Source organism: Caretta caretta, chromosome 6, assembly GCF_965140235.1.
Source record: "Caretta caretta isolate rCarCar2 chromosome 6, rCarCar1.hap1, whole genome shotgun sequence".
Taxonomy (NCBI): domain Eukaryota; kingdom Metazoa; phylum Chordata; order Testudines; family Cheloniidae; genus Caretta; species Caretta caretta.
Genome location: NC_134211.1, coordinates 71,869,278 through 71,882,540, shown reverse-complemented (window position 1 = coordinate 71,882,540; position 13,263 = coordinate 71,869,278). Strand labels below are relative to the sequence as shown.

The 13,263-nt window shown below is 43.1% G+C and overlaps 1 protein-coding gene across 3 annotated transcripts in view; it reads left to right on the top strand.

Annotated features, from left to right (window-relative positions):
- PAK6 (p21 (RAC1) activated kinase 6) overlaps positions 1-10,604 on the top strand; it is a 54,827-nt gene extending 44,223 nt beyond the window's left edge. For all 3 annotated transcript variants that reach the window (XM_048852627.2, XM_048852626.2, XM_048852625.2), the window contains 6 exons: positions 2,667-3,158; positions 3,482-3,615; positions 4,719-4,845; positions 5,149-5,274; positions 6,201-6,335; positions 8,687-10,604. In XM_048852627.2, coding sequence (XP_048708584.2) covers positions 2,667-3,158; positions 3,482-3,615; positions 4,719-4,845; positions 5,149-5,274; positions 6,201-6,335; positions 8,687-8,854 — 1,182 coding nt within the window. In that variant the 3' untranslated portion in view covers positions 8,855-10,604. The remainder of the gene's footprint in view (positions 1-2,666; positions 3,159-3,481; positions 3,616-4,718; positions 4,846-5,148; positions 5,275-6,200; positions 6,336-8,686) is intronic.
- The last annotated feature ends 2,659 nt before the right edge of the window (positions 10,605-13,263 follow it).

Below are 13,263 nucleotides of genomic sequence, written 5' to 3'. Positions count from 1 at the left end.
TGATAGACAGGAGGTCAGACTGGAAGATTTAGTGGTGTCTTCTGACTTTAAACTCTGACTTTAATCTATTTAAGCACTACTGTTGATGGGGATGGAATGATTTACAACTATTCCATTCCCTGGAAGCCTCTTTGTTTTGAGTGTATGACTAGAATAAAAAGCAACTGGTGCAATGGCTCAAGGCACTGATAATGGCTATAGAATAGAAAACCTCTGGATCACTGTTGTCAATTCAACTGAGGTCATTACCATCTAATAACTGTTTGGTGCCTTCTGTAAGATGGGTTGGTTCCCTGCAGGTCAGTTCTGAGTTATTGCTATGTTCCTTTATTCTGAGGAAGGTGACAAAGGCAGATGGGGACTGGAATCTCTGACCCAGCAGAACTGATTTGCTATAATATGCTGGACGGTGGTGCCCTTCAATCAAATGAGAACAATCACAGGAATGTTCTTCCATTTTCTTAAAGAATGGACACTTAATTTTCAAATACAGCTCTGTGTCTCTTGCTTTCTCTGTCCCTCACTCTGTCTCTTTACAGAACTCTCTCTCTCTCTGGGCCTGTTTTCTTTCTCATTTTGTGCACAAATCTATCTGCCTGTCTGTGAGTGGCACTGAAAGAAAAACAGATCCTCACCTGGCGTAAGTCAACCTAGCTCCACTGAAGTAAATAGAACTATGCTGATTTACATCAGCTGAAGATCTGGCTCTAAGCCACTGTAAGGAATGACCATCTCTGCCCGCCCCTGTAGAAGGAAAAAGGACCTGTCTGAGATACCTTGCTCTGTATTCTCACAGAAGTGTAAGTGTGTGTGGAAGTGGGGAAAAATAACATGTACATCTAGGGAAATGTGTAACTGTGGACAGATTGACATGGGAATACAGCTGGATAAAAATGGGAATGGGTATGCCTAGACAGACAGACAGGGAACAAAATGTAAGGATGGAACAGTGTGGGCTTGTGAGCCTCCAGATAGATGGACCCAGGGAACACCCACAGTTACCAACCTAGGAATGTGTATATACATGAGGTGATAGAAGGCTGGAGCAGGAAATGTATGTGCATGTGGTTAGACAGACATGTATGAGCCTATGTGCATATAAAGGTCTTTTGTGTGCTTTAGGTTATAAAAAAACCCCACCCCTATTCTTGTGTAATAAAACAAGAGTTCAGAAATAAATACCTTCCTGTCAGGAGCATGTCTGTGCTGGAATGCAGGGGTAGAGCTGCTATGGGAGCAGGAAGTCATTGCTAACAGGCAGTTACTTCTGTGTGTATTTGTGCTCTCTGTGTGCCAGTGACTTCACAGCCATGGTTGCACACATGGGTGTCTGTATATGAGTGCCTGAAAATGAGTGAGCGAATGGAGAGGTTACACTTCTGTAGTTTTTATTATCAACAGAAATCCTTAATAAAAATTCAGGCTTATATAGTTAAGGTCTAGTATAGTCTCTCTCTGAGTGTCTTAAGAAGATTTCTAAAAGTGAAGAATTCTCTCTATAGCGGTAACTATTATCTGCCTTTCCCTCTACGCCTGCACTATCAGCTTTCAACTCTCCATCTAAATAATGACAGATAAAGGTTTGTTGCCACTGAATATTTGTTTACCTATAAATTATAAATGATTGATTTGCTATTGATGGGCAATGGAAAGTGTTTTGATTAAGCACTTTCCGGTGAAGCTGATACTGTGAAGTATAGCTGGAACAGGCTCTCTCATTTTGCAGCTGACCACGCTTTATGTTGAATTTCAATTAGTCAACATCGCCTGGGCGACCGCTGATGCTTAGACATCTTAAATCCTATAGAATTTATCCTTTCTGGAGATCTATCCATTTTATTAGTGTGAGTGAGAGTGTGTGTATTCTTAAGCCATATCACTGCAAGCTGTGATCTTATTAGCTCTCATAACCTGAATAGGGTTGTGCCTGTTTAGTACTTGAGTGGGAGGTCTCCAGAGAGAGCCCTGAGTACTGCAGCAAAGAGTGTTGGTAATTCAGATTCCTTTTGAATCAGACCTGAGCCAGTGGCATAGTAAGGTGTCACATGACTCTGTGCTGCTGGGGGTCTGACCTTTCCAATAAGACACTGCCCATTTACACTATTAAAAATCCCATGGCACTTTTCCCAAAACAAAGCGAGTTAACTCTGATGTCTTGGCCAAATTCCACTTTGGGGAATTACATTCTGCCTACTTAAAACTCTCCCTGCACCCGTAACTGAATACTTACAGAGCACTTCTTATCTATCTACCTCAAGTGATTTACAATGTATGTAGGATTCATTATCCCCCATTTTTACAGATTGAAAAAAATGAGGCCCAGAGCAAACCATATTTTTCAAAAGTGCCTCATGACTTTGGGCGCCTCCATATTTGGGTGTCCAATTTGAGACACTTTCTAGGCACCTGAGTTTTTTCAGAATATGCTTAAGCTCCTACCCTCTTGAAGTCAGCCCCTTGAAGGTGTCTCAAGATGGACACCCAAATCCCTAGTTACTTTTGAAATTATTGGCCTGTGTGACTTGTCCCAAGTCATCCCATAGGTCAATGGCAGAACAGGGAATAGTACCCAGCTCTCCTGACTCCTAGTCTGGTGCACTATCCACTGGACCACACTGGCATAACATACTAATCTAATCAACATTTTTTTAATCCACTCTTCTCAGTCTAATGCTTTCTGCAGGCCCCAGCAATGGGGTTCTCCACGCAGTCCTGCAAACAAAGCCCAGTCTCTTCCGCCTGACCAGCCAGCACCAGATTTAACCAGGATAATTTCAGAAGCTGGTACCCCCCAGAAGAGCCCAACAACTGAGAAGGCAACTACATTGCCACAGGGCAGGCCATCACCAGCAGGATCCCCCCGAAACAGACACACTCAGAGCAGTTCCAGCAACCTTCACCTGTCCCAAGACTCTTCTGCTAAAGGACAGTTGGCCAGTGAGGACCCTGTGGTCGTGACTCATGAGCAGTTCAAGGCCGCCCTCAGAATGGTTGTGGACCAGGGTGATCCCCGGACATTGCTGGAGAACTATGTGAAGATTGGTGAAGGGTCCACAGGCATTGTCTGCATCGCTCGTGAGAAGCACTCTGGGCGACAGGTGGCAGTAAAGATGATGGATCTGAGAAAGCAGCAGCGACGGGAACTTCTTTTTAATGAGGTGAGGATGGTAACAGGTGAGCGGTGGACTGTTCTTTCTGTAATGAAGCAAGGACAGCGATAGGCTCATCTTTTATTTTTCATGGAGGGAAAATGGTAAGGAGATGAGGATAGTAAAAGGAGGAAAGAGAAGGACCATCTTCCTTTTTAATGAAGTGAGTCTGGTAATAAGAATGAGAGGGGGCATGAGAGTGCTTCAGTGAGCTTATGTCACATGTGAGACAGAAAGACAAATGGAGCCCACCTAGATCTTTGGGGGAGGTTTTTGCTTTATGGTTATGGGTGATGTAGTTGTGTGGTAAAACATATTTCCTACTTTCTCAGGTGGTGATAATGAGAGACTATCAGCACATCAATGTGGTGGAGATGTATAAAAGTTACCTGGTGGGAGAGGAACTCTGGGTGCTCATGGAATTTTTGCAGGGAGGAGCCCTCACAGACATTGTGTCTCAAATCAGGTATGAAGTACAAAGAAAAGAATGCTACCCGATGGGCAATAGCATGACTGTAAGGCCTGTGTCATGAAATTCATTTGGAGAACTTATTTTTTGTTCTGATCATGATTGCAATGCCTTATAATTATAAAATTTTATAACTGAAGCCACCAATTCTTTTGAAATAAGTGGTGGTTCCTCTGATCTAGGAAGTGGGAAGCACCTAGGTTCATAAGACCCAAAGCTGTCTCTGCTGGTGACCCAGTATTTGAAATATTGCAAATAAAAAAACTGTGTGTTTTAATTAGATTTGAATGTAATATAGTAGAACCTCAGAGTTGCAAACTGACTGGTCAACCACACACCTCATTTGGAACTGGAAGTAAGCAATCAGGCAGCAGAGACAAAAAAAAAACAAATGCTGTACAGTACTATGTTAAACATAAACAACTAAAAAAATAAAGGGAAAGTTTTAAAAAAAGATTTGACAAGGTAAGGAAATTTTCTGTGTGCACGCGCGTGCGTGCGTGTGTGTGTGTGTGTGTGTACACACTGAGGATGTTGCCTGGGCCGCAGCTGTGTTCTGACTGGGCCACAGGTTGAGAACAACTGGCTTAGCGTACCAGCTTGGAATATGAATTTGGGGACATGGCTCTTGTTTAAATCTAAAATCTGTTTTACAAACATGATTTGTCTGAATGTAATGCTTGTGAAAGATTCTGAATCGACAGCCCTTGAGACAAAAAATCTACTTATCAATACAAAAGGGATTCACAGGGCAGTGGTAGTACTAGCTTTTCCACACTGCCCTGCTTCAACCCTGAGCCTCAGGAACCACATAGGGGTGAAATTATAAAGTAGTTCAAGCTTCAGGCGCATCTGCTTCTTGGCTTTTTTTTTTTTTTTTTCAAAAAATTACCCACAACAGTACCACTTCCGATCGCACTCATGTTTTTTGTGATATGGACACTTGGTCATTGTGAACTAAAAGTAAACATCTTGAAAAATTACTGATAACAGAAAGGGAAGTTGATTGAAGGGTCACACTGCACTTCTAGGAGATTTTCATTGATTTAACCTGTGTGGTCAAATGTGAGGCAGCTTTACAATTCTGGGTTTTATTTCAGGCTAAACGAGGAACAAATTGCAACAGTGTGTGAGTCGGTGCTGCAAGCCCTTGGATACTTGCATTCCCAGGGTGTGATTCACAGAGACATTAAGAGCGACTCCATTCTCCTGACCCTTGATGGAAGGGTAGGCTTCCTGTGTTTAACTTCCTCAGTGTCCAACTCACCCAGGTTCTTTCCTTTGACCTTTCCCATCAGCCTCTCCTTCCCTTTCTCGTCTTTTCCTAGTCTCACCTTCTCTTTTATCTTCTGCTGCTGTAACCTTATTTAGTCTCCTACCCTTCTTACTGTTTTTCTACTCTTTTGCTTTTCTCTTTGTCTTATCCAGTCATCTTCTCTCTGTCCACTTGGTCTTTATCTTTGTCCCATCGTCAACTCCCTCCTTTGTTTAAAGATTCCAGTGATCTTCCTTCTTCCCCCTCTCTCACAGGTGAAACTCTCAGATTTTGGCTTCTGTGCTCAGATCAGTAAAGATGTACCAAAAAGGAAGTCCTTGGTAGGAACTCCATACTGGATGGCTCCAGAGGTTATTTCAAGGGCTCCATACACTACTGAGGTAATCTACCGCTTTCCTAATGCAAGAGCTAGTAAATAACAGTCTGAGATATTACAGGGACTCACTGAGATAACAATAAGAAAAGGAGTACTTGTGGCACCTTAGAGACTAACAAATTTATTTGAGCATAAGCTTTCGTGAGCTACAGCTCACTTCATCGGATGCCATCTAAGGTGCCACAAGTACTCCTTTTCTTTTTGCGAATACAGACTAACACGGCTGCTACTTTGAAACCTGAGATAACAATCTATTCCTCTTCTCAGGAGACAGTTAGGGCCCATACCAACATAAACAACTATGACAGAAAACTTGGTTACAACATAGTTATTCCCTGACATGGTTAAAACATAGTTCAGTCTGGTAATGTAAACAGGGTGTAACTAAATTTTAACTGTTACTGAAACTTGCTACAACCCTGCATGTGTGGACAGACTCTAGCAAGGAGAAGCTTGGGACATGAATTGGAATCACTGAATTAATTTATCCTATTTTCCAGGAGAGATGAGGGAAAGGGAACATGCACACGCATGTTTTATGAAGCAGCACTGCAGGTGACAGATTCCAAACTGATAAGCCGTTATTTATCCATGGAACAGATAGTCTGAGCAATGACTATGCAGTTATCTCCAAACTACATCATCATTGTGGCTCAGTCCCAGCCTGGGAGGAGCAGCCTCTTGGGAGGGCCAGTCTCCATAGTCCATTCAGTCTTAACAATCTATGCTAAAACAGTATGCAAGGGGTCCAGTTAGTGCTAATCTGAGTTAATATTTCACTTTTTCAATAAGATCAGAGAGCTGTCTGAGATGTTATAGCACTTGCTTTAGAGATACAACCTTTTCTTCACCCGCAAAGAGATCAAGAATAGAGAGTAGTAGGCTGTTGTTATTGACTGTGTTCACAGATGTAATACTCTGCTGCTGCAGGTGGATATCTGGTCTCTAGGGATCATGGTGATAGAGATGGTGGATGGAGAACCCCCCTATTTCAGTGACTCCCCAGTCCAAGCAATGAAGAGACTCCGTGACAGTTCTCCTCCCAAACTGAAAAATTCTCACAAGGTCAGTATGTCTGCAGGCACTTTGCAATCTGATAAATCCCTGATTGCCATGTGGGGACTGAGTAGCTGAGGTCCAGATAGACTGTTTATTAATATATCACATCTGGCTATGGAATCCCAATCCCACCAGGACATTGTTTCTTGGGAGGCACTTTCATTCCTGTTCGATGGAGGCCACAGGCTGGTGGATTTATCTCCGTGCTTCTGCCCAGCTCAATAGACACTACTCAACGGTCTCTTTCAGATCTCAATGCCATGGTAAGTAGTGACACCTAGTGACACTGACACCTAGTGACTACTATCCCTAGTAAAAACAACGAGGAGTCCTTGTGGCACCTTAGAAACTAAGGAATTTATTTGGGAAGTCTCTAAGGTGCCTCAAGGACTTCTTTTTTGCTGATACAGATTAACACGGCTACCACTCTGAAACCTATCCCTAGTAAAATACCTTTGGTTACTGTAACGCTGCTTGCCTTATATGATTAGATCAAATCCTGGTCCTGGCAAAGTCAAGAGCAAAATACTGCTGAATTCAACAGGGCCAAGTCATCACAGTAGCGAATGTGAGGGTCCTTGCACCTGGTGTTTTGAAATCTTCCATTTTAATGGCACTCTCAGCTGTAAAGCCACCTCATGTTTAAAAGAAAGGAATGGTTCTAGGTAAATGATGGCTCATGCAATGAACTGCAGCCACTCTGATAATTAACCTAACTTGATCATTACTTATAGAAAATTAGCACTAATGTTCAGAAATAGTGATTTCCTCTTCAGTCACGAGTTAAATTGCTGTGTTAGTTTTTTGCCTTTGCAACACTAATATTAAAAAATCAGGACCAGATTTTGGCATCAGAGAATCCTTAGGTGACATACAGCCAGTTCTGGCCTCCTCCCTCTGTGCACGCACTTCTCCCTCAAGAGTGACCCCTTGGGGGCAATTACCAACCAGCACAATTTATAGCCTTTGAGTTCTCTAAATTGTCTTGGGACAGGGGAGTGAACTGATTTACAGGAGACCTTGGGACCAAAACGCGGACCATAAAAATACCTATGATCAGGACTCCCTCCAGCCATGTGAGTGGAGCTCAGTTGTAACTGAGGATTCAGTGCTCCATTACTACAAAAAGAAAAGGAGTACTTGTGGCACCTTAGAGACTAACCAATTTATTTGAGCATAAGCTTTCGTGAGCTACACCTCACTTCATCCGATGAAGTGAGCTGTAGCTCACGGAAGCTTATGCTCAAATAAATTGGTTAGTCTCTAAGGTGCCACAAGTACTCCTTTTCTTTTTGCGAATACAGACTAACACGGCTGTTACTCTGAAACCTGCCATTACTACAATTAATTGTTACTATGATCAACTAGTGCAGTACTGAGTTGACCAGATTAAGCAGAATTCACCTCTTCTTTCAAAACAGACAGCTTTATAGACTAAGTACTAAGGGCCAGATTTTGCCACCCGTATTTAGTTAAGTAATGCCTCACCCCTCAAGTAGCCCCAATTAAGTCCATGAAATTACTCATGCAGTAAAGTACTACTTAATGCGAACAGGGTTGGCAGAATCTGGCTGTAAGTGAACTCAAACTGTGAAAACGTATCCCTATATGAAAACAAATTTAATTAGTGACATTAAAATAGATGTGTAAGTTGTGATTACTTGTTACCTACTTTTGATGTTGATATAGAGAAGTAAATGTCCAACATGTGACATTAGACATCCAGCTCCTGTTGTTAATGGGAATTGTACATATCAACATGTCCCCCTATTAGAAATGATTAAAACATTGCAATGGTGTTCAGATCTAATGTTTAAGTGTGTGCAGATGTATTCATCTTCAAATACCAGCTGTATCAGATTTCCACTCCAGATTCTGAATTGTTTTCAAATTTGCTATCTTGTGCCATTTCCCCCGGTTCCTCTCTGTGACCAGCAGGAACAAGGCTTAATTTACTAAAATCCTAATTTCTGAAGGGATATATATTGTCACTTCAGAAAACAAGAGTTCTAATGAGTTTTTCCTTGCAATCCACACACAGTAGAGCAAAGAACAGAGGGGCAAAAACTAACATAAATCTGGGGACAATGAGAGACAATCCCATACTCCCCATTTGCCAACTCCAATAAAAATCATGACCTACACAAATGTGAAAATATAGCACCTAGTGTTAACATGAAGTACTGCAGAATATCCATAAGGGATCCTTCCCCTCTTAAATTTTTGTTTGGGAACACCTGATTTTTCACCTAGAGTTAATCAGATGCAGGAATCTTCTTTTTTTTTTAAACCCACTATTATGTAAACTTAGATCTGATTCCGTAAGTTGCTTGACCTGATTGGTTCTTTTTCCACAGACTTCTCCAGTTCTGAGAGACTTCTTGGAACGGATGTTGACACGAGATCCCCTAGAAAGAGCAACAGCACAAGAGCTTCTGGATCACCCCTTCTTGCTCCAGACTGGACTTCCAGAGTGCCTGGTCCCCCTTATTCAGCAGTACAGGAAGCGCACCTCCACCTGCTGACTCTGAGCATGGGGAAAAGCCAGTATCCCAGCACTGGAAATTCAAGTTCTCTTCTGGAAACACTGGTTGTACTTGACCAAGAACTCAAGCAGTGTCACTCTGCGAACAGTGCTTAGAACTTGTCAGTATTTTTTTTTTTTTTTTTAAAGGATGAATGTGAAAATTCCCCCAAGACCTTTAGCTGCTTCCCTTTTGCTGAAGACAATCAAGTCAGACCCAATATCTTTCAAGAACAAAACAGAGGCATGACATGGCTTCTGGAATCTCGTATTTCTCTTACAAGAATGGCATTTTAAAGATGTTTGAATTTGTATATTGAAGTGTCTGCAAACTCTGGAAAATTTTAACTACTGGCTATCAAATTGGAACTGTATTCCCCAAACAAAAATGTGATCTTTGTTTTTTAATGCTAGTTGTACACTGAGTCCTGAGCTGACCCAAAAGAGATGCATTTTGAGGCACCAACGTTCTAAAAAATCCTATCTTAAACAATGCACAAGGATTTCAACACTTTTTTGAGACTTTTCTCTTATTATTTTATCTCATTCCACAAGTGTGAACATCATTGGGCCTGGAAAAGAGCTACCTGGAGGGCAGATGTAATATATGTTTGGTTGCTTTCCAACTTCCTCCTTTGCATCAAACTGCTTCATTTCTATGGAGAATATATGTGGTTTAACAAGACAAAAAGGTGGTCTGTCTTGACTCGACCGCATGATCTTAGATATGTGGAGGGATGATGATCCTTGGCAAAGGCCTTCTCTAAGTGTCTCTCTCTCTCTCTGCTCTATAGAGAAAGTACTGCCTGCCACCAGAATCCTATGGCTGAAGCTTCATAACATGTGACACCACTACCTTTTCCAACACTGACTTGAATGGGAGGCAAAATGGTGTTCTCAGCAGGAAGGTTTTAAGAAAGCTTGTCCCAGGATCTAGATCCCCCTGGGTACATTGGATTTATATCAAGAAATGCTGCCTTGAAACAGCTGTTAGGTAGGACTTTGTACCATTGTGAATTCTGTAACAGGCTCAATAAAAAATTGAAGATGTCCTGTCTATCCCATTGGAAGATGTTTGTTTTCTTGGTGAGAAAGTTTGGCTTCCACCTCCCATGTTTTGTTACAGTGAAGGGTGATGAGGGGAGGGAGCGGTTGTGTGTAGTTTGTAATTGGCATGTCCACCATCCTTGAAATGTCTGAAGGTTTCTGTTTGTGTAAGGAGCCGCTTCAATCTTTTTTAAAGTAAATTTAGAATTTTTGTACAAGCTCACTGATCAGTGAGATAGTCATGGTCACTTTGACTCCTAGGTCAGGTTTTAACATGTACAGTAATGTGTTTAAAGTCATGCAGATATCTGGAACTTAGTCTTATCTGTGAAACTGGGATATCATTTTGCAGCCAAATTATAAAGATCATAGAAATTTGGATTTTTTTAGGGCACCCCAACTACCCAAAAAAAAAACCTAATTATTGAATTTTCTTTAGGATGTTTTTTATCCTCCTCTTTCCCTCTACCACCTTCCCTGTTACAGATTTTGCAATAGACTTTTAGCTGTAATAAATAACATGAAATCATCTAGCCGCCTGGATGAAACTTTGATGCAAAAAATTTCTGTATTTCCAAGTATCCTGTCTTTTTATGCAAAAGAGCAGAGCCTTTTTAAAGAGGCCTATACTTTGAAACACTGTCTGTTTGTGAATTGGTTGCACTTGTGTTTTAAATTAAAGTAGATCTTGATCTATTCATTAAGCAGTTGCACTTTTGAGATCTTTTAAAATGTGGTTACAGTTTTGAGATGGAAGGAAGTGGGTAAGTGAGCGAGCCACAAGTCTGTTCTAATACACTCACCTACTTCAGAGGGGATGATTTCATAACTAGGGGTACCACAGCAAGAAAACTGAACCTTGAAAGGAGGGCTTGATTGGACACAGGTTGGAGAGTTCAAATTCAACAGTAGGATTTGAGCTTCAGCCCAATGCTGTCTAAAAAAGGTAGAGGGGAAGGGAGGCTGAACTCTGAGCCCTGGTCTATACTACGAATTTAGGTCGAATTTAGCAGCATAGGGTCGATTTAACCCTGCATCTGTCTACACGACCAAGCCTGTTTTGTCAACTTAAAGGGCTCTTAAAATTGATTTCTGTACTCCTCTCTGGCGAGGGGAGTAGCGCTAAAATCAACCTTGCTGGGTTGAATTTGGGGTAGTGTGGATGCAATTCGATGGTATTGGCCTCCAAGAGCTATCCCAGAGTGCTGCATTGTGACCGCTCTGGACAGCACTCTCAACTCAGATGCACTGACCAGGTAGACAGGAAAAGTTCCAGGAACTTTTGAATTTCCTGTTTGGCCAGTGTGGCGAGCTCATCAGCACAGGTGACTATGCAGAGCTCATCAGCACAGGTGACCATGGAGTCCCAGAATTGAAAAAGAGCTCCAGCATGGACTGAACGGGAGATACTGGATCTGATCGCTGTATTGGGGAGAAGAATCTGTGCAGGCAGAACTCCGTTCCAAAAGACAAAATGCCAATATATTTGCCAAAATCTCCAAGGGCATGATGGACAGAGGCTACAACAGGGACACACTGCAGTGTCGTGTGAAAGTAAAGGAGCTGAGGCAAGCCTACCAAAAAACAAAGGATGCAAACGGTCGCTCTGGGTCAGAGCCCTATATACGCCGCTTCTATGATGAGCTGCATGCAATTCTAGGAGGAGCCCCTACCACTTCCCCACCACTGTCCATGGACACCTGCAAGGGAGGAGTCTCACGCAACAGGGATTAGGATTTTATGGATGAGGAGGAGGATGAGGAGGTGGTTGAGGAGAGTGCACAGCAGGCAAGCGGAGAATCCCTTTTCCCTGGCAGCCAGGAACTGTTCATCATCCTGGAGCCAATATCCTCCCAACCCTCCCAAGGCGGGCTCCCGAACCATGAAGCCGGAGAAGGCACCTCTGGTGAGTGTACCTTTGTAAATATAATACAGGGTTTAAAAGCAAGTGTGTTTAATGATTAATATAATTATTAGTTAATATAATAGTTAATTTGCCCTGAAGACTTGGGATGCATTCACAGCAAGTATAGCTACTGGAAAAGTCTGTTAACGTGTCTGGGGACGGAGTGGAAATCCTTCAGGGACATCTCCATGAAGATCTCCTGGAGGTACTCTCTGTGTTAGCCTCAGGAGACTGATAACATTCATGGTCACCTGGATGCAATACAGCAAATCTGTTTAAGGGGACATTCAGAGGTGCCTGTTCCTGCTGGGCCGTTTGCCTTTGGCTGAAAAGAAATCATCCCTGCTGTTAGCCACATGGTGTGGGGAGTCCCGCAGCTGTTCGTGTTTGGCTGACAGGGATCTTCCCTGATACTAGCCACGTGGTGGTGAGGCGATCATCCCAGAGAATTGGGTGTGGTGGTGGGGGGGGGTTGGGTTGGGTTGTGCTGCACATTCACCCTAAAACCGCAGCCCCTCCTTTTAAATGGCCAACCCAAGGGTTTTGCTTGGTATGGGAAAGGAGGGCACTGCTGTTTGAAACCGTTCCCACACGTTATGAAGGTTGAAGAAGCTGAAACTCTTTGCCTTACCATGGCTGCCTGCAAGCCGAATTCTGTTGCCCAACCGAGTGTGTGTGATGTCTCACACCAAACCGGCAGGCACTCAGTATAAGAGACAAAATGTGACCTTGTACCAAAAGCACATGTGCTATGCAATGTGAATCACTTGATTCAGTGTGAAATAGTCTTACATTTTAGAGAACAAAGGGATCTTTTCAAATACTACTCTCCCTTTTTTTCCTCCCGCAGCTGAAAATGTTTCTACACTCCCCCTATCATCTCCGTCCTAGAGGCGAGTGCAGATTAGAAGGTGAAAAAAACGCACCCGCAATGAAATGTTCTCAGAGCTTATGCAATCCTCCTGCACTGAAAGAGCTCAGCAGAACGCGTGGAGGCAAACAATGGCAGAGTCCAGGAAAGCGTTAAATGAACGTGATGAGAGGAGGGAGGAGCGCGATGAGAGGAGGCAGGATGCAATGCTGAGGCTAATGGGGGAGCAAAGTGACATGCGCAGGCGTCTGGTGGAGCTGCAGGAAAGGCAACAGGAGCACAACGCCACTGCAGCCCCTGTATAACCACCTGCCCTCCTCCCCAAGTTCCATATCCTCCTCACCCAGACTCCCAAGAAAATAGGGGGTGGGGGAGAGGCTACGGGCACCCAGCCACTCCACCCCAGAGGATTGCCCAAGCAACAGCAGGCTGGCATTCAATAAGTTTTCAACTGTAGTGTGGCCTTGTCCTTCCTGCCTCCCCTCATCCAGCACCCCACTCGGTGCTTCCCTCCTCACCCACCCCTCCCGGGCTACCTTGTGAGTTTTCCCCCTATTTGTGTGATGAATTAATAAAGAATGCATGA